The following is a 26,666-nucleotide window of genomic DNA, read 5'->3' as shown; positions in this document are numbered from 1 at the left end:
CAAACACGATTATTATGAGAAAATGTGTAGGTACGGGTACGATGTTTGCGGTGCGATTAGTACAACGTGTTACAAGTAGTTGTGCGATATGCTATAAGCGAAGAGTCAGCGAAGAGGAACGTTATATGTATACACACATACACACGTGTGAGTTGTCAGACTGGAGTATTAAACAACGAGTGTTCCTTCTGCATCGGCAACAGCATCATCATCATCATCATCATCTTTGTCATCAGCGATGAGAGAGCTATAAGTGATTACCAGAGAGCGACCGCGAAGATACCGATAGATAGATAGATTGTACACATAATAAAGCTGTGATGTCGATGTCGAGGGACGGCCTTGCCGGCCAGTTGTCTTCGCCGGTTCCATTCACTAATTAACACGGCGTGGCTCGACACTCACATTCACACATTCCCAAGCATACACGCGCCGTTACAACCGACGATATATTTTTAGCCATTCAAAAAGTATTCGTACATTTGGCATATCGCCTAATATCGGCCTGTTGCAGAGTCGAAGAATTCTCCGGTGCAAGGTTGGAAAACGGTGGATCAAAAAGCGTTTCCCCTCAATGGATGCATGGATCAGAATAGAAACTGTGAAAATTTTTTACAGATTTCGTCTATGGTATCATATACGAAGAATATTATCGTTACATTACGTGTATAAAAGTGAGGAAAAAAATTGCCTACAACAAACAATTTATAGACATATATATATATATATAATACTGGTTTAAGATGTACGGTGCAATGCTGCGTATGCACACTTGTAGCATTCTATGAATACATCGCAAATCAGGTTTCTATCGGCGAATAAAGTCGAGCGTATCTCATCTCAGTTGCAGAATTAGTTAATACTAATTATTGGTATTGTGTACTACGTCAAGTATAATTTGCATAAACGTATGCAGGTACATTCGGAGCACGATGCAATTATTTTCGACGATCACGCTTGAGTATAATTATTATCATCATTATTTCTTTTTTTCTTAATTATCTTCATTTTAATAAAACGTCAAGCTTAATATATATATATATAATAATCGGCAATTGCCTTGCGTCCAACACTATTGAGAGAGGAAAAGAAAAGGATCCAAAACTAGAAACATATGTGAACATGTAACCGTGCGTGGTTGCATATCGCGCGTATTGAATAGTAATAATAATAATAATAAAAATTCTCAAAGCGTGATCGAAGACTGTATAATTTGTGGCACTTTGTATTTATTTCCTCGGCCCTTGATTCTCGCTTGGAATGAAACAAGAAAGGATTGTAAAAAAAAATAAATAAAATAAAAAGAAAAGTAAAGAGATACTCGAATGTGCTGCTTAATTTGCACCTTCGCAACTCGTTCGCGAAAGGAACGAATCGAGGCGCGCAGAGCGAGGATCTATGTAATTGTAAATTGCAACGATGTAATCCGATTCCCACACCGTATATCACCTTCTCTCTGCTCAATACGTATCCACGTACGCGTGTGTTTGTGTAGGTACCTGTGTTTAACGAACGCCATAGATTCACGGACTCCATTCGACTTGAGAGAGATAAAGAGAGAGAGAGAGAGAGAAAGAAAAAGAGGACGGGCGTGGCAAGTGCGCCGAGTATAGTTGCGACAGAAAATAATATACAAAGGTAGTGCGGCGGCTTCACACAAAGCGTTGTAAATATCCATTTTACACGTTCATTACGAGAGAAGAGTAAAAGAGAGATAGAGAGAGATACGCAGCCATTTTATTACAGACTTTACAGAAACATCATTAAATCGCGAATTTGATACAGTTTCAAAACGTTAACGTTTCTCTTGAATTTTTCTACCTTGAGATCAGTTATCATGCAGAGACTGATTATTCGCGGTGAATGAAAAGTTTTACGATGATTTACCCACCAGATATTTTATTACTTGTGTAATATTCTGAGATAATTGGATTCAATTTCGAGATATGAACAGCGAAACTTATTATACATATACGAGGGATAAAATATCGTTTTGCAGTAGACTATTTATCGAAGAAAGAGACAAACGACGACGACGTTTGAAAGGGTTGGTGAGTCTCGTTACCGCGGAATGGCTTATACACGAATAGAAATTCAGGTATATGTATACCTGTACCTAAGAACGGCGCAGATCTACAAGCTGCAGCTCGTGCACGAGGAGAGAAACAGTACCTGTAAAGTAAGGCTGCAGAGCCAAGCAAGTGGGTATAGAGTTACAGACAGGAATTACGCAATTTGTAGATCTAGTCACTTTCTAGTCAGCGCTGCAGCGGCTCTCGGCGCGTGCAAGGTTACCCTGCATGGGGACTCGAATTGTCCTCCTCTTTGACGTCTTTATCTCTCTCTCTCCTCCTCTCCTCTCATCGAAACTGTTTGTTCATCATCCCCACCTTCGTTATCTGCATTTTTCTCTCCTTCTCCTATTCTTCTTGGAAATCTGATTCACGCACAACGTTTCCTTACGTATACGTATAACCGTAGGAAACCAACGAGAATCGAAAAAGATCGATTAACAGTAAAAGAAGTTCCGCTGATTTCAGGATCATCGTATCTCGTTTCTTCTATTCTTATTAGATTCACTTACTTCTCGTAGGTGCAGGAAGCATCAAGTGAGCACATGGCTACACCGCGAAGAGGGTCAACGAACCGTAAAGCACCATGCATGGTGTAACAGACCAACTAAAACTGGGCTTGTATAATAGGCTGATATTGCGCTGCTGCACCTCCTTCTCGAGCTTCATATTAGGTATGTATCAAGGTACCCAAATAATTTCGTTCCGTCAGCGTGCTTAGAAGTTGAAACCCATAGATCTGCTTCGAGTCTACGTGTTTTGTGCTTTGAACTTTTCACAATTCCTACTCGTACACAAATAACCCCCGTCGATAAGTGATCGTCTCGATGAAAATTTTTACAAAAAATGACCTTTTCTTTAATGTGTCTGGGTTTCAGGGTGTGAAGAAAAAATTCGTCCAAGGTCAAGTCGGTTAAGGTACGGGTACCAGTTATTGACCTTTTTTGGTTGTATCTATTTGATCCTTAGTTATACAATGACAAAAAAAATAAATTAGTTATCAAGAAATTCATAATTTGTGTTATCAATTTATAATTTTCAAAAATAAAAGGCTCGATAGTTGGGTCTGAGGGTATCAATAACCGGTACACTTATCCTACGACGACTGCAGAGGTCCGAGTTGCAGGGGATGATGGGATGAATCCTTGGGTAGCAGGATTCGAGAAGGATTTGAAACGTCGCGTCTCCGAGATCGCAGGCTGATCGGGGCCCAACGTGCTCTCGCTCGTCCATCCCCAGCCCTTCGGATCGCTTTCTTTGCCCGTGCAGCTGCCCTTTCATGCCGACAGTGACGCTCCGTCTATTCGACGTCATCGTTATTTTATTGCTGCAGCAGCGCGTTTTATCCTTAGTTTTAACGGTTTGCCGCGAGGAATAATCACGTCGAAATAATCGACATCGAATTTTGGAAACATAAAAATTCGCGAGATTTTTCATCGTCGCATACAATTTTTTCTTTTTACTTTACGAATGAGGTATATATATAGATAAGACTGTCGTACTCACTCGAAGTTGGGACTGAACAGACAGCTGATTCAAAGGTTGAAAACTTACCTGAAACAGTAACACAAAAAGTAAGTAATCACAGTAAAATCGACGCGTTAACTTATTTCTAGCGATAAAATGGTTATAAATTGCGGATTTGAAACATCCAAATAAAAAATTGTATAATGCAGTATGATTGAGTATTAAAAAACTTGAAATAACGTTCGATTATCCCCATTGAGAGTGTAAATTATAAGGAAACGATGAAAGAAAATAAAGTAATTATCTATATCTCTCTCTCTTTATATTTCTTTTCCGATTTTAAGACCAGAAGGATCGTTTATAAAGAGACTACGAGGAGGAAGACGAATGGCGAGATGCGCTACGTGACACATCGGGGAAAAGCAATTTAAATAAATCGTACAGCTAGATCGATTTAACCCTCTTTTTATAAGCGGGAACCAGCTCAGGCATTGACTACTGTGCACTGCCGGCACTTTCCAATCGCGATAATTGACTCAGTCCCATCCCTTCCGATCCATCCTCTTCTCTTTTCAGCGTTTAGGTGGCTATAATACGTTGATACTATAGGTATAGGACTACGATGTAGCCATCTCTGAAGCGGCTAAGCCTTATTGCCACCTTTGTGAAGATCATTGCGAATCGTTCGCGTTGAAAGAAGAAAATCTGTGACGTCGGAAACGCGACTGCAGCTCGTAACGTTAACGGCAAGAAAATTGTCGACATAAAAATGGAAAAACTTTGAAATAGCGAGATTTTGTTTCTTTTGTTCCTATGCAGTTTAAATTTGATTACATTATTAGAAAAACGCAAGATCGAGCTAAGATACTTAATATGAAAAGTTTATTTTTTAACAATTTAAGCCTAAGGTAAACGACAATCTCTGAAAATAGATTTTTTCGTCTGCCTCCGGCCCGACTTCGAGATTATTTTCTTGAGCGTTAGATACGAGACGAAAGTGTTTGCGACGAATGATATGCTGAATATTTTTATACAACTCCTTACATATTATTCAACATTTAGCGTATTATTAGCACGCCGATATGTGCGTGTACGTATGTACATCAGATCGTTATCTAAATCATGCGTGCATACCAATACGTATCTGTCTGCTGTGTATAATAAGAGATGATACGAGCTTAGATTAGGTTAGGTTAGGTTATTTAGAATATGTTTGCACTTGAAAGATAGCGAATGATTGTTTCTTTGAATTTACATACTCGTGCGCAAGTGTTTATTACACACACGCCGGTATAATGACGACGCCGGGGCGAAGAATGGAGAGGAAGAGGCTGCTGGGTACAGCATATCGCAGACGCCGTGATAGCAGACTTATTAATAGGAGCTAGTATCGACAAATGCATTAGTATCGTCCGTAGGTACGAATATATATAGATAAATACAGGAATCAACATCTTCAGGATTAAATCATTGTTGTGCAATTTTAGAATGATTTTCAAGGAATTGTCTCTTCGAAATATGACAATATTTCGTCCGTCATAGTTTACTTCATTTCATTGTCAGGCAGTTGCAAAAGTGCGAAGTACATAGTGATTTTCACGACGTTGAAGTTGGTAACGTTAACGTAACGACGAAACATGGGAGGAAAAAAATTCGCTATTTTCATAATTTTACAATGATATTTAAGGAACTTATAAAATTTATAAATATTAGTGTATTTTTGTTTTCTTACGTTTTATCGAATTACAAACAATTCCGAAATTGCGAATCGACGGTTTTACACCTCAGCATGAATCCTTACGATGACGTTACTAACTCCATCGTCATAAGTTGCGTGCAGGTATTGAAAGATATATATATATATATATATATATATATTAATAAAAAAAGCACTGGACCGCGGGTGCGGTTTGATACCATAAATCAAAATTGTTTATTTACCGGCTCTTCCGTAACATATAATAATCGGCTTATCGATCGTCCGTAGCTCTGTAATACCGGTAGCCGGTTTCCTCCGTGAAGATTAAACATATTAAACGTATAGGTAGGTATGCAGTGTACATAAACGAGCCTATATATAACGCCCCTGATTAGATTTTTTCCACTACGTTCGGCTGCGCGATTTACAATCGTTCGTCGATTTATTTAATCAACGCGAGTCACACTTCATTACGCGGGGAATGCCTAATCACTTAAGAAACAGGTGTGAATAAATTACTTTTTACATAACGATATGATGAAACAACGCAGGCTTATCAAGACCGGATTATTATAGACCAGGATCCGGCAAGTTTCTGAGTGAAATCGAAATGGTTTTCGATTTCGGTTTTCGGGAATAACGAATGCTGTTTTCGCTTCGAACAACACATCGTCGCGTAATCGCATCTAGTCTGGTAAGCTTGAGATTAGAATAAGTTGGTGAATCGTAATACGATTCCGCATCCAAGGCCTCTCTACGTTGTAACTATGAATACATAGGATCTGAAACGACAATAACAAGCAAGCCTTGAAAAATCGGTCGATATAATACGTTGTAGTATATTAATATTTCAACCTATAACCAATAAGTCGTTCAGTCATATATTCATGAGAACATATATTTCTTCGTCTTCTACCCAGATAATTTTTTCTCCCGCTGCGTTACTATGTATATAATACATCTACACGTGTTTTTTCTCGGTCATTTTTCATTCCGATTCTCTCCTCGTGTAAATCGAAATTACAGGTTAAGTTCTGGCGGTGATTCATGCCTGCGTGAAAGAGTCCGCGCTACGACGATGTTTAGGGGGTTCAAATATAGGGATACTCGTATAATTACTGAGATTTGGCAGCGGAGAATAACTGGTGCAACCCGAAGAGAGGAAAGGATGCAGCATCGTCGAGAGAAGCTACCGGTCCCAAAAAACCATACGCGAAATGCTTTGTTACACTACTTGAAGTTGAAAAAACTGTACGGTATCCGATAAGTCGGTTAGACGATGAATTTAAGGGGATATTCTGGTCTAAAAATTTGAAAAAATCGATTTTTTTCTCCATATTTTTAAAGTTTAGACCTTTAAGAATAAGCCTCTAAGAGGATTTTTGAAAATTCAAATTATTTTCGGAGTAACAGTTATTTTTCCGAGGCGCCAACTAAACTTAAATTCAAATTAGATAACGAAAAGTTAAAATGTAGAAAGGTGAAGTGTCTGTAGAGAAAACGAAAACATAGAATCGTCGAAATTCTAACGAATCACAGTATCGAGTATTCCAATATGCCAAAGTTCATTAAATATTTTATAAAATTTTAATTTTCAAAAAAGTCGAAGTTAATTATAGAACCGTAAAAATTTTGACGGTATTACTTTCCGATCTTCTCGTTTTACATTTGAGAACTCAATAACTGTGACCTTTCTATTATCTGTCCACAGTGACCAGTAAAAATATTAGAACGATATTCCCTGACTTTTCTCTAACTTTCCCCGCCAAAATCATAAAATTTTTTTCGAACAAACAAAAGTCCAAAATTCGAGTCCATATCTACCGATCGAAGCCACGAATTAGCCGGCATTCAAAAACATGTTTATTACGATCTACTTGGGCCACAGTCGCAGGGGGGGGGGGGGGGGTAGATGGAAAAAAATTGTTAAAAAAATTGACCTTTTTCACGAAAGAATCGTTTATCCTTTGACTTCTCAGTTTTCGCCGAGCATGATCTACATGAAAATTTTTACCCCCTGCACCGAATTCCGCCGATCTCAAAAACGCTCGATTCGCGTGACGCTGGTTCGTCAGGGGCGTCGCGACGCCGACCGTCACGTGGATCAATGGCGGCGGGTTTCGGGGGGTGCGTCCCCCGTAACTCCCTAACCCCCGACCCTTAATGTACGCTGTGGCGTCTCGGAGCACTCTCTGTTCTAGGATTACAACGCACCGGCTATAACCACGCCGGAGAGTGCCTGCCTGCCTGCTGCCTGCCTACCTCGGCTACCGTCGAATCAATAAATACCGACCTGAGCCGACCTGGGACGACCTGACCCTACGCGTACAGACATTATACGTGCATATATATATGTATATATAATACACACACACACACATACATATATTTACGTAGGTATGTAGGCAGGCATCTGGTTTCAACCGCTGCGAAAAAGTGGATTTACGTATATAATATATATATATATATATATATATATATATATATCTGTCTATATATGTGTATGTATATATATAATCACATATACTCACAATCACATATGGCACTCCACGTCAAATTTGCAATCCATGTGGCTCAAGCCCTTCAATTTTGAATATTTTTGGGTACATGATGTTGTAACCGATTGAAAAGGGTCTTGGATTTGTTTTTTCAGATTTTTTTAGCCACTAGTGAAATGAAGAAAAAAAAAAAAAAAAAAATTGAAAATGCAATTCCTAAAAAGCAATTTTTAATAATCTGAAAAAATTCACACTGATTTTATGATTTGAAATATGATTTGATATGATATGATCCGACATGAAAAATCTGAAAACGAAGCGAAAAATATAGTAAATATTGAGAAATGCTATTATTGTGTCATGCTCAAAAATCATATCATCAGTGCGAATATTTTTCAGATTTTAAAAAATCGAGTTTTCGGAGTTGATTATTTAATTTTTTTTTAATCTCGCTGGTGATTAAAAAAAAATGAAATAATTTCGAGACCCTTTCGGATCGGTTGTAACATCATTGCTAAAAAATTATTAAAATCGAAGGGTGTGAGGTACATGGGTTGCAAATTTGACCTAGACTGCCCCATATATACATAATATGAATCTTTACCAAACTCCAAAACGGTTCTGAGTACTTACATTATTATACTGCATTAACGGGCGCAGTGCAATTAAAAATCAATCAAGTACCGTATAATATAAAAAATTATTTATTTATTCACCTATTGCTAACGAATATATTTAATTGTAAACTCAATTGAATTCATTCGGGCGTGTATATATATATACACAAAATTCGCTACTTTTTTAGTTCTTGTTTTTCTCGATTTTTTTATTATTATTTTCTTATCTTCGAAAGTCTATTGACGTCAAAGACGATCGGCACCAAGGTGCGACTTGACAATAATTTGCGTGCCTTGCATGCTTAACGCACACGCACGCACACGTGATAATAGTTACATTAATTTGACACCGTGTTGACGGGTAAAATACCGTGCCGATGTAGGTACATATAAATAAATACTCATTATTGAGTATATATATATGTATACGATGAATAATTGAGTGATTTTTTTCAATGACGTACGTATATGTAATACGATCTGCTGCAACGGTATAATTATACTCTATACATAATATATAAAAATACAATTTGGAATCGATTTATTTGTTTATTGAATTTTTTTTTTTTTTCCCTTTAAATTTCTTTACCCTTTGTTCAACCACATTAACATATTAATGTTGTTATCGTACAGAATTATAAGGAAGAACCGAAATGCGTAAAAACCATGAGTTTACTTTAATTTTTACAGGGTGGACATCTAATGCCTGTATATTGCAGGATAATAATGATAATGATGATATAGTACACGATGATAATAAGCATGTGTATGAGTTAGGACTATATAATAGGCGTTTAGGATTATCTTTCAATACTCGGATAACGAATCGTTGTCCAATTTTCTACACGGAACACAATACCGAAGAGCGTGTACCTGAAATTGACAGTTTTCCCTTTTCAAGCTTTCTCTCCCTCTCACCCCCTCTGGATAATTAATTTTTTTTTTTTTTCATTAGTCAAGTAAAACGGCAGTCAACTCCAAAGTTGTATAATAATCTCGTTGCGCAACGATTGTTTTGTTGAGTCTTTCGTAGGAACCGATCAGTCCAGCATCGATAAAGCTTTGCAGCAAATTTCATCTACGATAAACTCGACGATTTTTGTTACAACATATATTCTATATACACATACATGTATATATATTTTTATGTATGTACACAGTTCATGGATAAAAATTTCAAAACATACATAAATTTCGATTACGCGGTTGAGTGTCACTGCAGATCGCATAAAATGAACCCTTGGTCACTGGTATAGTACTAGGCAGGTTAATATTTTGTGTGCAATAGATGCATGCATTCATATATAACGGACACACCGCCCAAAAACGGAACAATTTAGTGTATCGATCCGTCTCTCTTTCTCCTTCTCTTTCTTTCTCTCTCTGCATTTCACCGCAGGACACTCGCTTTTTCGTAATTTGAACCCTTCGAATTGAACGATTGCAATATTACAAAGTAAAATCATCCGCAGAGACGAAGATATAAAAATACAAATCGTTTAATCGATCGTTAATTCGTTGATTTTTCTTATCGTCAAATTTCTCTCATGTTTTGTAAAATCATTATTCTCGTCCTTATCTCCCTCTCGCCAATACTCACTGCTGCAAAGCTTGTTTATATGCAGAGATCACGAATCTGATCAGAAATCTGATGCATCGGTATCCAACACGTATTACAATATAATATTTGAGGTGCTATAAACTATTTAGATTCGGTTTATTATCAGAAAGTATGATATGATTTCGTTCCTCACGTTCCGATTTCAACACGCGCTGCATTCGTGCATCAAAAAGTGCTCGCATCGCGAATTATTATAAAATAATAGCACATCTTTTTTTCACATGCATCAAGAGTAAGCGATTCTTCGTTAACAACGATTCTGTAAAAAAAAGTACAACCTGCAGCAGCATTCAATCGATGTTTAACGTGATCATTTCATTTATCCAGATAAAAAATATCATCAGTGATTCATAATTAATAATAACAATATATGTACCTCGGACATACATTATAGTGTCGAAACGAGCGACAAAGAGGAATATATTATATATATTCTTGGTTGCACGGTTATATAATTAAGCAGTAAACTGCGAAGATCAGTTTTCTGGAGTCCATAGAAATCTATGCGAATCGCGTCAAGCCTCGCAGCATTCCTGAGTTCAAAGGTTCGTCTCGCGCATACATTGCACGCTTATACCGCCACCAAGTTGGGGATTCTGTATTCCATAATACGATGGAAAACACATACATATATATATATATTATATATATATATATATATATATATATATACAGGTACAGAGTCAAGGCTACATTATTATAACGGCGATTCAGGTTTTTATTATATTTTTTTTTCACTCTTGTCGTTGTTGTTGTTCTTGTTGTTGGCGACACCGCTGCTCTCTTTGTTGCTACAATTCCATCCCATCCAATACAATTTATTCATCTTCGTTGAGTGCCTTTCATTATTTTCATCGTAACTCTGTAAGTTGTATAGTTGAGCGCTTTTAACTCTCGTCTTTTTCTTTTTCTTCTTATTCTTCATCGTCTTGTTCTGTCGGCAAGATATCTTATACGTAAAAACTTGGTGCATTAAAAATCTTGATATTCGATAAAATAATTGTCGAAGATCTATAAAAAGAGACAAAAAATAGAAAAACAAACGAGCCAGGAATCGTCATTATTCCTCCTCCTCAAAAATTCGAAATAACAATGTAATCGTTGATCTTGGACTTGCCAAATATATTCACCTAAAGATCGTTCGACGGAAATCATTCGGCAAAAGAAGTAGGTAATCTTTTCTCTCTCAGATTGTTATCATACCCAAACGTTATCAAATAAACTTCCTCTTTCCCGAACGACCCCCTCGATGACGTCATAGCCGTACCTACCGTATTGAGAAACTCAACTGAATTCGCGTTACTCGCACTTGACGTTTAAATTTTCCACTCCAACATTATACGCGAATGACGCTGCGTATTATACATGTCATATATGTATATATATATATATATATATATATATATATATATATATATATGTGTGTGTTCAAATGTAACGCATAATACTAACATAATAATTTGTCGTCGTAGAAACGCACCCGAGTGATATGTATATGTATATGCATATTGCGTACGTGTAAAGCTAACAAACTCGCTTTCAACTCTTCGGTTGTTGCGGGAGAATCAACGAACCGATGCACACACACACATGCTCACGCATATATATTCGTCATCCGAGTGGCTGACCGGAAGCCGTTTGGTTAAAGCAAACAATTAGGTCGTCGGATTAGGGCTGGGCACCAAGTATCGCGGTTTGTCATCTGGATCCCCGTCGCGTAAGTTTGAACAGCGACTTGAACAGCGTTATCGAGTGACATAAATCCGGCTGTTTGGGATAACCGCGAAAACAGCAGTAAAAGAAGAAGAAGAAGGAGCAAAAAAAAAAAAAACACAATTAAAATAAGGAATTAATAACATAAATCTGACAATTATTCCCGATATGAGCGCAATTATTGGATGCTCTGAATTAGATTTTAGAAAAGCGAAATATATATCCGATTTGAATTAGCAAAAATTCAAGTTTACAGGTATTATCGTCGACGAGTATAATGAGGCAAAAAATCCGAGGTTGAGAAACACTTTGGGTGCGATCCTCCTCTCTTCTCATTGTCAGCTGAACGTTATAACTGATGGGAGCTACTTACAACAACGACGACGAAGAGAAGAAGAAAGAAGATGAGGATGAGGATGAGGAGGAGGAGGAGAATGGCCAAAAGGCGAGGATGTGGCAACAACGCAGTGCCGATCAACGAACGCGTGCATCTCTTGGCTGCCTCCCGGTAATAACATCGGTTGTATAGGTCGACACACGCGTGCAACACACGTATAACATACATGCGTGTATAGGCATGCCGACTGACTGCCGTGTCATACGTATAATCGCGTACAGAGAGTGAGCGAAATAAACTGCAGAGACTCGAGGCATTTCTGCAGCGCTTTTTCGCGCCCTGCACGCACTTGTCCACCTAATAAACGCCACCGACACGTGCAGTGCGCTTCCCTGACGATCAGTTTCAAGGAAAACGTGTGCAGCTTCTGCGGTCTAGACACTGAAATCGACGTCCTGCGTTTTTGCCCGTGGTCACTGTAACCTAAAATTTTCAACGAGAAGAAGGATCTATGACGAGACGAAGCAGTGGTGGGTGGTGTAAAGATTGTCACACGAAACACTCAAAGTTTTTCAATTTTTCATCCAGCTCGTTGAAATTTTGAATTGACACTTTTTTTTTTTTTTTTTTTTTTTTTATTACTCCTTTACACGTTTACATATCATGTTAGCAGCGGATAGATGGCTTAGGTATGAAAAAAGAAACGAACGAGATTTTATGGATGGCATATATAATAACGCGAGAAGAACGCTTGTATGGATGGATTGAAGATGATAATTTACATTTATGACGGGCATTTGTCAAGCCGGCGTGCCGTGGTAACATCATCCAGAACCAAATAAATAACCAATTTGTCTCGATTATTCAATCGCCGAAGATTTGAATCTCGCTTCTAGACGGATGACTAATCAGGGGGGAGGGAGAGAATAAGAGGCGACGAAGAATGATAGAAATTCCAAGGAATACTTCAGCTGCAGCGGTGCAATATACACGAATACAGGATATAATGTACCCTTATCCATGGACAATTTTTCCCAATACATAGATCGTCGACTTGTATTGCCCATCTTGTATTCGTCATCGAGTCACTCGAGTCACGTGTAGAGTGAACGGCGAGTAAATTTGTTCGAATGCTGAACCCATCTTCATAGAGTGATTGAAACATCAATTCGAATCAGAATGAGAAGACATCGACTTGGTCACTTTACGATCGTGTACCTCGTACTAGTCATGCGCTAGAATCCAGAAGTGTTAAGACGATCTTCTAACCCGGAAAAGAGGAAATCAGAAAAATTTGTAGAAGAAAAGATCAGGTCCGCGTATGTAGTTGCAACGAGATGGATAAAAGAGTGAATCGGAACGACATACTGGAGCCACTTTCACGCTCAAACAACTGGTCGACAAGCGGCGAAGACATTTTTCTCGCATTCCAACCTATCACCAGGTAGATATAGTCCCAGACTAGAAGCCCACGTCTTATTGTGACTATATTTAAGGTACGAGTGTCCAGGCATTCGGTTCGAATCGTTCCATAATATAATATATATGTATGTATTAGAGTGTATAACAAAGCACCACTCTCGAAGGACACAATCTTCGTGAAGGTATAAAAGGCATGAATTTTCATTTAGTTTCTCTTATTTGTTTTGAGTTTGGGCGATTGGCTTATCAAAGATGGAAAAAAAACTCGAATAAACAAAAGAAAAATATTGTGACCCGCAAGTTTAATTGCGTTGTTGAATTTGTTACAGCTTTTCAAGAGTTTAACTGATGATCGATATGTGCAAACAGTCGATCTCCTCCTCGGTTTCTTTTCCTGATTTCGTTTCTTTTCCCGATTTCGCCTACTTCTTTATCACTGCTAGATATAGATAACCGATGTACGTAAGACGGCGTGGGCGTATTTTCTCAGCGGTTTATAAAGTAACGTAAGAGGCAGCGAGACTTTCTACTGCAATCGAGACACAGCACCGATTTAGAAGTACACACACACACACACACACACACACACACACAGACGTTATACCTCTTCTCTACCTGCTGCACGAAGAACCGCGTCGCGATTGTATGATCCTATTTCATTTACATCGAATTTCCTATTTATAACTCTGAACTCGAGTTCGCCACACGCTTATCATATGAGACTGAAGTTAGTAACGTTACCGTATCGAAGCGTTGAAACAAAAATTACTATTTTGTACCTTTAGAATCCCTGAAGAAGTTGAATTTACAAAACCTGAGTTTGTTGATACTGCATAAACGGTTTACTAAGTTTTAAGTAGTTAAAGATGCATCGTTACAATAACTTTACAATCTTCAGTCTGATCTTATCATCACACAAAGAGACTAAAATTATAGTTTTTAATTCCTAAACTATTTTCCTGTCGAAGCTCAGCTGCCACAAATTGTCGGAACGAAAATATGTAAGTAAATTTATATTTATTCGCGTATCATTTCCACCGATGCAGAAGTGATGTTAATTAATCTATCGACTCGCATGTAACGCGTAGTAAAATATTATTTCAAAGCAGATAATAATTTCTCCGTTAAATATTACGCGTGAAACAATTCTGTTGGAATAAGCAAGCAATCGAGTTGTGCGCAGGCTACGAGAGAGAGAGAGAGAGAGAGAGAGAGAGAGAGAGAGAGAGCGAGAGAGAGAGAGAGAGAGAGAGAGAGCGAGAGAGAGAGAGAGAAAGAGAGAGAGACGACGAAGTCTTATCTACCTCGAATACCAAACGCCCGCGTCTGTTGCTGCAGAGAGACGTCTTATCGCTGGGGCATTGCATTCAGCGTATAACCTGCCGGGAAAACTTCCGACGAGGAAAGTCGTGTCCCAGATTCCGTTCACCGTCTCATATCCAGCAACCGGAACTTGAGTTTTCTCTTTTTTCTTTTCCGGGCCGGTTTGCATCGCGAAAAATAACTGCTAATATTTGAAAGAGCTGAGAAGGTGCCGGACTGATCTCGCTGACCAAAAACGAAACGTTGGATGCTTTCCAACGACTGGAATGATCCAGGCTCCCGCATAACACCGGCTATTATCGACCCGAGAAAGAATAAATTATACCTATGCAACGACATGGGTATGTAACAAGAGCAAAACTGGCTTCGCGGAAGATGTCAAGACCAAGCAGCCAACGAATTAGATTCGTTGGGTTCGGTTCTTTCGAAAGGAGGACAGTGTATTACTAGTCGCTTACGAGTTTGACTCGGCATTGGCGCTGCAGTCGCATCGTGTGCATCCATCACAACGTAGCAGTAAATCTTGGAGCGTTTCTCGGTCGTCAGGTTGACAGGTGTCATCTAGTACAATGAAGATACTAATTGTAAGCCAGCCGACTAGTCTCTGTAGCCGCGTGACCAGCATCGTATACCTCAGAGTGTGTAAGTAGGAGGAAAACCGAGGACGACGAGGACGACGAGGACGAGCAACAAAAAGAACCAGGGAGGAGGAAATTGGATCCGAAGACCATGGAGGTGAGGGACACCGGCCATCAGGATCCGTTCTTTCTTGGCATGGTGATGGAATTGAGTGAATCAAGTCTTTTCAACGAGATCCTGAATATCCTTAAACCGCGATGATGCACCGGGAGCAGCAACGACCTGGCGTGTTATAGAGCACGAGTTGCTGCTGGTGTGCAAAGGAACAATGAATCCCTTCTGCTTCTTCTGCGTATAATCCAGTTGGGATATTTACGACCGAGCTCTGAATCTCGACGCGACGATGCCGTACGGCAGGAGACGAAATTAAGTCTCCGAAAGATTTCTTGACTGAGAAGTATAACGTGTTGTGTATTATGGTGGTATGGAAGTCGTTGTATTCACATGAGTGAAGTATTATCCATTTCGGGAGAGAGGGAGAGAGAGAGAGAGTGAAGTGAGTGCCGGCAGTCAACCGATCCCACATAAGAGAAAAAGAGAGAGACAGCCGTTGAGCTCGCGTCTGGAACGTCCGGCGTTTTAGAGTTTTGAGCCTTGAGTAGGACGAGGAGGAGGAGGAGAAGAAGACTGGAATACCGTCTGGGTGGTCAGCAGCGGTGCCGCGGCTCGGTGGAAAAGGGATTGCAAAGAAAAGAATTCGTTCTCTGGTTCTCGGGGGGAAACAGAGAGAAGTGAGGACGAGGACGAGAGTCAGGACGTGGGCCAAAACCTCAGCAGGTAGGCTCCAAAAAGCCGGATCATTAGCTCGGGACCTTTGGCACATTGTTTGCGATTCAGCGACAAGACGCGGATTTGATTGCCTCGCAGCGGCGAGTCGAAAACGCGAGTCGACCGAGCGGTTATAGGATCAAATGTTAACAGTCGTCGGGTGGATTTCCATCCTGGCTTATTTACCGCGGAAGTAGTAGTAAGGAAATGGGCGCTGAATGCAGGGAATCAGAGGCCGACGGTGCCGTGTGTCGAGACGGTGACGTCAGTAACGGCGGCACGCGCCCGCATGTAGACGTGCGGAGAATTTGGGGAACGGAACGGGCTCCGCAAAAAGCGAATCAGCGGCTGCCGTGCAGACTGGCAAATTCATCGCTCTTGGTGAGTGGCTAGTGGTCAGTAGCCGTCCGAGGACGACGACGACGACGACGATGAGGAGGAGGAGAACGACAGTTACTTAACGGCTTTCAAACCTGCATCTCGACACTTAACGAGAATGAAATTAGTAACGAAGCATGCATGAGAAAAATGGCCACTTCGCATCTTTAGAAATGTCCCGAGATTAACTAACTAAATCATTATAAACGAGATGAAGTAAATTTTGAAAAGCGTATTTCTTGAAGGCCAGTTTAAAATATGCCCGATAATGACGAATTTTTAACAACGTTACCAATTTCAGCTCGATGACACTTTCACAGACCTCCGCAGAAGCTGATCAAGCGGCAAGACTTTGGACTCTCTCGACGGTCGTTTCGCGCGGTGGAGAGAGTGCATCGGATGCCTTTGTCAATTCGTTACTAGTATGCATATTTTTACGACACCGCGCCCCCGCCGCGGCCAAATGCGAAGAAGAAGAAGAAATCGTCTCGCATTCCCGTCCGGTGACGCTTTAAAGCTGCATGTATGATAATTATTCAGAATGAAGCGTGAAGCTCGGTGAGCTCGGTATCGTAATGCGTATGCATGAGGCCGTTTCGCTTATTTAGTTTACTGCTTTGTAAGGGTGTAATTTGTTATGCCTGGGCTATAATTCCAAGGGATGAATGAATTCATGGAAAAGAGGTTAAACAGCTATATCGCATGCACTTTTGAGATGAACGTCAGAAAAGTCGCGTGGTTGCTCCGATTGTGATTGTGTACTTGACTCAATGAAGTTCTCGACAACAAGATCCTTGTTGCTTCTCAAGCCAATGTTCAAGCTGAACAAAAACGGTCAATAATTCAAAAATTTTCTATAGATAGGTTTTATTTTTCGCAACGTGATGGGAGGGAACGAAAAGAGAACGTATCTTGCCTGGTCCGATCTGAAATCTACCAAAAGGCTAAAATGAGTCAATTCTGCGGTCCACTTTCGCCTTTCATCGATTCAATCGTATTATATTCATTACAACGCAGTGTATCTACAGCACTGTGCAAATCGGCGAGATTATAACCCAGCGTAGTAAAATGTGATATTTTTAATTCTTTCTCTCGCTCTGGATTATGGACCGCGAGCTACTCTATCATCGTCAGACTGGTCGCTCGCTTTTGGAGGTGCAATATTGCTGGCGGCTGGTTTTCGCGCGACCTTGAGACAATTTTTTTCTGGGATGGATAGTGTATTTGTCCAACGTCCATATAAAGAGAGAAAGAGATATAGAGAGAGAGCAAGCATAGCTGTCTGATTGTGGCATCGGGGATCCAATATTCCGAAGTTGAGAATCCCTGATCGATCCATCTATCCATCCATTCGCAGTGTTTCGCACTGATACGCGCGAAGTGACGTCTGTCTATCCGTTCGCCGTCGCCTGCGATGCAAATATATCCTGTACACGCGTGGAATATATGCGCCAACCTTCCCTCCATGCTCCTCATCCTCCTCCTCCTCCTCATCCTCGTCCCACTCGTCAATCTCCTTCTTCTCCCTCGCCTCGCCCGTCCAGCACAAGGTGAACAGACCTATTCGGTAAGAAACGAGACGAAGAGGTGCTTCGGCTCTGGGATACTGGAGGCGTTGCTCGTCGAGTCGTCTGTCCGCCCGTCCCGTCCACCCGGAGTCTTTTCTCTCCCGAGCTGCGGATACGGTCAGCCAACGGACGATATTCTCTCGATGTAGACGCGTCGTGGCCTCTGCTGCACTAACCGAGGCTCGTTTTTGCCGGTGACGCAGAGTTGTCCTCGACGTCTCACTCTTGGTACTCTCAGTTTTCACCTTCCGCTGCCGTTGTTGTTTATCCAGTCGAGTGAAAGCACTCTCTCTCTATCTCTAACTCCAGATATACACATCGATCTCGATCTCGATCTTTCGATATCATTCTTTAATAAACCAGACTCCACACTTCACTTCTCGGATAGTTCTATACGAAAACTGTCGTTAAAATTACTCTCCGGAACGAAGCCTAACGTTCTAATATTTATTCGAATATAAGATAGTGAAGTCCGAAAACCAGAGTTTGTGAAACACTTTGAACCCTGGATACCTTCCTAAAATTATCAGGATAAAGCAGAACTGAATTTTTCTATTTGCTAGTCTCAGCTCAATCACTGCAGAATAGAAAAATCATTGTTGACCTCTACGTAATACTGTAACAGTTAAAAATCGAGAAATAGTTCCCTTCCCAATTGTCACGGGTCAAGACCGAGCACCAGAAGAAGTCGCCGGGATATCCCCAAGCAGAGTCGGCTTGTATCGTTCAGGTTTTGACGACGTGATCGACGATCCAGAGATCGGAAGTCACGAGACAAAGAAATCTCGAATCTGGTTCACCGGTAGACAAGAGGAGGAGGAGCCGCTGCACTCTTTCCCAAAGGAAGCTGTGACCAGAAGTTCCCATGACTTTCGCTCAGCGAATGAAGCAAGAGACTTCGCCTTTCTTACGATATACACCGCGTGTGCGCTACACACCTTTGCTTTCCATTTCTCTTTGCCTACGTTGATTTTGCTGCAGTAGCGCAGCGTCAGCAGTATCATGAATCAGCACGCACGTAGTCTTAGCATAGACGCTGATCCAGTGATCTCGAGAGTTCCAAATCGCCGGATAAACGGTAGATCGAGATCGTCTTGGAAAAAGAAAAAGGAAAAAAAAAAAAAAAAAAACTTTCAACTTGTCGAGAAAAATTGGATCAATCCAAAGGTAAATCAGTCGCGGTAAGTTTGCGTTACATTTCGACGTTCGATACCAAACTGGCGCAACAGATTTCTGTTCCATATAATCGAGAGAACTTTTTTACATCAAGACGAATAGAGTGGTATCGTTCTAATGTAAATCAGTTATAAACCGACCTTTCGAATCTCGATTGACACGATTCGATATAGTATACATACATGTATATAATTGATCAAGTCGATCGAGCGCTGCGGGACTTTCTTTTCTCCGATAGATTATAGACCGTATAAAACGTTCTATACATACATATACTCATAGGTATATATATAATACTCGACGTCGCGTAATAAAGTTTATTACCGATGAAACGAAAGGAAGAAGAGAGGACCTAAATCGACTCGCGTGTGCAAATTTGCAAATTGCACATCAGATTGTCCGAGAGATTTGTTCTCTGGGTTCTCCTCGGAAAAGGGGATCCTGATTCGTACAAAGGGATGAGAATGGCGAATAAGGCGAATAAGGCGAATAATCGCAAGCGCCAGGTGTAGTCACACGTGCAACATGTGCCTCGTACCGACGTGGGCAGGCAGGCAGCATATAACTGGACCCCATATAACACACATTACACCGGTACGCTGGCGCTGGTTCTCGTTCGCATTTGCAATTGACGAGTGAGTCGCGCGCGACTCGCGTGGCAACGCTGCAGCTTTGTCCCTCCCTCCTTCCCTCCCTCGGCATATCCCTTTCCTGTATCGCCTTCTTATTCGCCGTCCCCCTTCGTCTCGTTGGGTTTCCCACACGCACCCGCAACCCGGAGCGCATCCGTCCTTTTTACGCGCTCCGTTTGGACTCTGAATGACCCACGCGTCGAGCGACCGATTGAAGCTGCTTACGCGTTGTACCTACTCCTCTTCTCATTTCTCCTCCTCTCTTATCGCCGTCGCGGCTTGTTAGGCGACGTTCACACCGTAAAATACTTATGTATAATAAATTACTCCAGACGTAAGCTAGATCAAAGCATCGTGCAAACTACATCGCGTATAGATATAATACGAACGAGGATCAAGTACATAGTAAGTACGAAAAACTGGCCTAGAATTGCACTTTGGCTGCTGCATGCACAGCGTGCAGTCGTTCGAGATACGGACAAAGCGCCGCATTCCTTTACTGATAATGAATATTTCTACAGTAATACGTTCGAATATAGAGTGTTTGCTATGATGCTATCAGCGCACAGTGTACATTTGAAAACGAGTTTAAAAATAACGTCACGATTATTATGATTATTGTTTTCGTAAATAAGATGACGCCAGAGCTTTAGGCTTTTCTACATCTTCGGATATATAATGTTTTTCAGAAGGTATAATAACCCATAAATATCGGTTATCAATTTCTTCGATCTCATTGTCAGTGTATGAACGGAAACCGCGCATCACGTTATAGTTTATACATATATCTAGCTGCTTAGTTGCCGTTGCTGCACGCTGCTACTGTGTTTGAAGTTCAAGATTTGGACCGTGCGACTCTCTGCCCGTTATACGGATATCAGTAGTTACAGGGTAAAGCTAACGGTTTCAAACGATCAGAAGAAGAGGAGGATCGAGCTGCAAGATTGTCCTGGTCATAACTAGGGGGGAATCGCATCGAGTGCGGTTGAATATGCGGTTACACTACGAAACACACACAATTAGTCTACTTTAATTTTCGTTATGATGAACGAAATTTCAATTCTTTGCAAAAGCCCCGATTACCCGATTCAAAAAATTAAAAGGTATGTATACATATATTGAATGAACAGAAGTAATTCATTTCAAAATAAATGACTGTATGAGTGAAGAAAAAAAATCAGCGCTCCTTTTATAATGACTTTTATAAAAATTTCATAGAAGAAAAGATGAATTGTTATTATATCCGTGAATAACCGTGATCTGAATTTATTTTTTTCTGTTTTCTTTTTATGAATCCCTCTTTTTTTTATATATTCCTGCCATATTTCGTCGGAGTATAATATAGTGTACATAAAAAACGATCAATCCGCGCGGCGTTATAGTGCAGCATGACCCACGGGGTTAGCCCGAAAAACGAAAAACACACTTTTCAATTATTTCTTTCCCCGTCTCGACGACGAGAAAGATATAAAATCAAACGCGGTGATATAAATGTAACATAAATTGTCGTATGGGGTGAGCGTAGAATAATTACATGGTTAAGAAATTTTCACCACCAATGAATCCAGCCGCATTTGTATTAGCAGAACAGAGTGGACGGTATTGATTCGTTGTTTGAACTCACGGGGCTGTATGGGGAATTTTTTGTGATCAGTTTATTCCTACGGGGGCTTATTTCACGAATCTTTACGGCCTGTGGTTCACCGCTCAGAACTGAATCGATTTTTGAATTACAGCTCAACGATTATTAGGTGAAAAATAATTAATACAATATTACACCATATGGCATAGTGGCTGAACCACTTTCGTCGGGGTGGAAAAGCGTTATTTGAAGTTTCAACCCCCGGATTTATGATGTTGGTACAAGTAGCGTAACGCAACGCCCACAACTCGTCCTCGTTTCTCGACTACACCGAAAACATCTCTCGTATTTTCGCGCTGAACCTACGTAGGAGGTAAATTTTCCCTGTGAGATCATAAGTTTTCGCAAAAAAAAAAAAAAAAAAAAAAAAAAAAAAAAAAAAAAAAAAAAAAAAAAAAAAAAATACACATGCCAGTGGGTGTTTCATTTTAATAAAAATTTATCCAACATTTTTCAATTTGCAGATCAATTACACAAATCGTTTGACAGCGCAAAATTCTTATGATTATACGTATTAATAATAACGAAATTTGAAACCTCATCAATTTCAAAACTATTATAATTCGTACACATGAGAGCAGCGAAATATTCATTTAGAACGGTACAGTATGTGGAAGAAAATTATACACCGCTTACAACTAATTACCGATCATAAGTATTTTGGCCGTTCGGTGGATCGAAACAGTGAAAGTTTGGCGTAATCAAGCATGTATCGGTTGTTTGCGTTATACCTTAATGTATATATATATATATATATATCCTAGTCCTCGTAAGTTGATTTCGAACTAAGCGGCCGATTTAATTTTGTGTAATAAAAGACATCGAGATGATCGATCGGCGATTTCCCGACGTGCGTTCCGACATCTGTGATTATATCTACGTGTACATACCTATATATACGTGTTGTGTACAACATCTCTTTCGATTCGATTCACAGCGGTCACATGCCCTGCATAACTTGGTCCTATACCTTGATTATATACATATACCTATACGGTAAACCAAAATCCCGGGAATGGCTAATGCGAACTTTCACCTTTCGCTACGGAGCGATTGTTCCACGGTTGAACGATGCGAAGACGGCGACGACGACGGCGGCTCGTCAGGCGAGCATGTTTACTCCTTCTTCTCTATTAGGTATATATACATATATATACTATTTGCCCGTAACTACGGGAACAAATTCAAATAATGGCGGATGGTTGCGTTCGTTGTCGAGGTCGGCAAAGGCGGTACATCCGCAAATACCAATTAACGTGTTGAAATACCTGAGGACACAGGTACGTACATGGGTACATGACGACTGAAATTCGGAAATCCAGAAACGCGAGCATGGGACTGCCTCAAACGACTTCGAATCTCAACAGAATTTTGACGCGACCTGTTGCCTGTTGGCAACATAGGCTCGACGTGCTTGCTTCGTCTTGTGGCCAGAACGCTGCTGCACTGCTGGGGGTAGAAGAAGTTAGACAGATCGACGTTCGTCCTACGTTCATGGGCAATGGGCTTAGACTTTATCTCCTCCCACGTGGCCGGCGCCCGTTTTGTCCAGACTGTACAGGGTGAGGGATCCGAGAAGATGATCTCCAACCCTCTCGAAACTCGTGGTGAATCATGTTTTAATTATTCAGCATCGAAAGATTGTTAAAGACCTGAAGATGCAGAGTGAAAAAACTTTTCATGGTCAAATTCTAGCAACAAGAAACAAGATACGTGAATTTCTTGGTCTTTACGAGTATAACGTTCGATGTCTAAGCCTGCGGTACACGTAGGCGCATACGTACCAACCTCGGCTCGAGGAAAACTATATTTGGCACTCGAGCACCAGGCGTGATCATATCGATTGCCCGAAGAGTATATTAATAGTAGTACGTACACACCAGATGACCGAAACGCACTGTGCAAGTCGAAGCCGAATCGCTACGAGAGGTTGGGGTGAATACCCTCGTGAGTTTAAACGCGGCGAGTGTAAGTTGGTCTCGGGTGATAAAGATCGAGAGATTTTTGACCGAGTTTAAGGCTTGGATACCTACGCGAAATGCATAAAACCATCGCCGGGTCTGACACTCCGAAAGAGGAGACGACGAAAACAGATATCAAGTACGTCACGAAAGTGGGATTTGGGAGGCAGCTTCTTCGTCAGCGTCAATAACGAGAAAACGGCTTAAATTCGATTCCAGAAACCTGACGAGTAATTAACATTCAGGGGATGTCCCAGCAGTAGCCGCAGGGCACTGCAACTGTTCGGAATTCCAGCTTTTCCGGATTTCCTCTTTGCTCTGTGCAGGTTCGCCGCCGCCGCCACTCGCCAGCAGCCTGTCTACTATAGCATAACCTGTCCGGTATGCGTGAGCATGCATGGATCTCTGTCCAGGATCGTCTGTACAGGTGAATTATAGGCATGCATGATGCACACACACACACACGCTAGATCGGATGGACGGTCGAGCCGAGCGACGGCTTCGGGCTGCGTGCATATAATAATATAATTAGACGCGATAACTGGACGGCCGGAGGAGGAGCCGACGGCGAACAGAAACGGCGAGATCGCATCTCTCTCCAAGAGTCGTCGCCTAGGGTATAACGTACGTACGTACCTACCGTATATATGTATGTACATAGATGCATGAATCATGCAGAGAGTTAAACGCGGGAATCGAATTGGAATGTCGGGTTGCTCCGGTCTACGCTCGGATTACTGCACTGGGTGGATGGTTGGGCCGGGCAAGCAAGCCACCCATAATCACAGTCGTCTTTGTCGTCCTTGTCCTCGTGCTCGTTCTCCTCGTCGCTCGCTCGCTCGCTCGCCCGTTACGTACCGTTGTTGTTCTAACGACTCTCTCCCTCTTTCTGTCTTTCTTTTCCTCGAAGAGGATTAGAGAATTCGAAAGAAGACGTTTGACGTACCTACTTGTAAGATACGTAACGTCAGAAATGTTTGTGATCGTCTTGCCAGGTGTTTAGAGAGAGAATGGCTTTTGTCACATGTACAGTATTCGAATCGCGGTTGAAGCACTCCTACACCTGTTGTTGTTCGGCAATACCGCCCTGTGTATGTATAACGTTCGAGGGGGAGGAGGATGAAAACGTAAAGGGCCACGCAACGAAATGGTTACGCAAAATTTCTAGATTTCAGAATCCTATGAACTTCACAAGATATTAGATACGTTCGCGGATTTTCCAAAACTCGATACTGCGATCGTAGTATCGTTCAACCGTTCCAACCTTAACGACCTTTAACGAAGACGGATGAACGTGAAAGATTGCTGAAAAGGGAAACAGAGACGCGAAGAATGATGGAAGTAAGTAAACTCACCACGTGAACGCTGGCGAGTCCGATGGGGTCGTTTTGCTTCTTGTCAGTCTTCTTTGCCTGCCGTTTGGCCTTGCTCTCGAGAAATCGTTGCTTGAGCACCTGAGTGTCCTGACTATTTTGTTCAACGAGCCCATTGAAACTCTGATCGAACCTGGGTATGCAGTCTGTCTGCCGCCTCCTATAGCTCTCGATCCTCCTCCTCAGCCTGTCGAACACGGCCTGCCTCTTAGGGGTAGAGGCCTCCTCCATCCCCGGTGCCTGTCCCATTTGTAATTGTTGTAGTTGATTCTGGGCGATCAATTGGTTCGCGTTCAACCCACCGGGTTGCACGGCGACGCCGTTGTTGTTGTTGTTGTTTATGTTGCTGTTATTGTTGTTGTTATTGTTATTCTGGTGCTGCACGCTCTGCTGGGACGCGCCCACGCAGGCCGAGGCTGGCCCTGAGGGGGGGCCTTGCGGGGGCTGCCGGGGCAGGAGCCCCCCTGCCTCCATACAGCCCCCTAGGTCCAGAGCAGGGTACGCCAGCTCAATGAGAGCCTCTGCTCCTCGTCGCCCTGGCGCCGCGACGGGGTGTCTCCTCCGCCACCGCGATAATCCCCCCTCGCATCCTCCCCTTGCGCCGCGAGCCGTCTTTCGACGGGCGAACCGCCGCCGCTTCGACTTCTACTTCCACTACGACTGCAACTACGTCTACTTTTTCTTCTTCTTCTTCTTCTTTTCTCCTCGTCGACTCGGTACCCCGCTTGGACTTCACTTGCAGAGTATTACTCGTTTCTTCTTTCTGCTCCTCTTCCTCCTCGTACATCTGCGTACGATCCGCGATTGTTCCTATTTTTCCTCACCTTCCCCTCACCCCCCTTCACCACGTTGTCCCAAGGAATTTTACGGTATTATCACTCGCCCGCCCTGCAGCTTTTAAACTCGCCTCTCGCTTTCTCGCTTCGCTGCTACTTCTTATCGTATCAAGGAATCACGCGTGCCGCGCTCGCGCAAGCGCAGGCGCACGTTCAACTCCGTGACGAGGAGGGTGAAGAAAGACACTCCGTGACCGGCAACGACGGCAATGCCCTATAGCGGTGGTAGCGGTCCTCTTCCACGTGATGTAAACAACAACTCGATGACATTCGTCCGCGTGTTCGTTACACTCGTAAACATTGTGTTACCTGACCGTCTTCGCGTCACGCAGGGATTCGGCATGTTGTATTTCCGCTTATTCAAGCAATTCTCACTCTTTCGACTGTACGCGCACTTTACTCTCTCCCCCCCCCCCCCCCCCAAACTATTGCACTTTCTTCGTTCACCGCACGTGTATGTGTGTTTACTCACGAATAACGGCCCTTTCACTCCTCACGTGTCGAACGGTGTGAAACAACGTCAAGAAATAACTATAAACAATCTGTCCTCATCGAAGCACGCCACCTTTCCCCGTCCTCGACGTGTTCGATGAGTATCGTGTACACCGATCGCGAGACGGTCTCAACTACTCGTCGTTATAATACGTAGGGCTCCTCGAGTGCTCTCCTACTAGCCGATCGTGCGTCGTTCGCGGCGGCAGAAGGCGACGTCGAATAACGCGCGGCTCGACGTCGTCACAACAGGTAGTTGTGAGTGAGCGCGGCGTGTTTCAGGCGACTAGAAAGAGACGGTCGTAGGTCGTTCGAAGGGGGGGAGGTAGCGCGACATCCAACGGATGGGGGGAACCGACGGGAAGAATGAGAGAGAAATAGAGAGAGAGAGAGAAAGAGCGATAGAAAGGGAGCGAGGAGGGGGGCGGCGAA

General features: G+C 41.9%; 1 protein-coding gene across 4 annotated transcripts in view; it reads right to left on the bottom strand.

Annotated features, from left to right (window-relative positions):
• The window catches only part of LOC124412227 (neurogenic protein mastermind-like), a 121,186-nt gene extending 95,617 nt beyond the window's left edge, over nucleotides 1-25,569 (bottom strand). For all 4 annotated transcript variants that reach the window (XM_046891935.1, XM_046891936.1, XM_046891937.1 and 1 more), the window contains exon 1: nucleotides 24,889-25,569. In XM_046891935.1, coding sequence (XP_046747891.1) covers nucleotides 24,889-25,380 — 492 coding nt within the window. In that variant the 5' untranslated portion in view covers nucleotides 25,381-25,569. The remainder of the gene's footprint in view (nucleotides 1-24,888) is intronic.
• Nucleotides 25,570-26,666: the final 1,097 nt, after the last annotated feature.

Source organism: Diprion similis, chromosome 11, assembly GCF_021155765.1.
Source record: "Diprion similis isolate iyDipSimi1 chromosome 11, iyDipSimi1.1, whole genome shotgun sequence".
NCBI classification, from domain to species: domain Eukaryota; kingdom Metazoa; phylum Arthropoda; class Insecta; order Hymenoptera; family Diprionidae; genus Diprion; species Diprion similis.
This window is presented reverse-complemented; position numbering and strand designations above follow the sequence as displayed.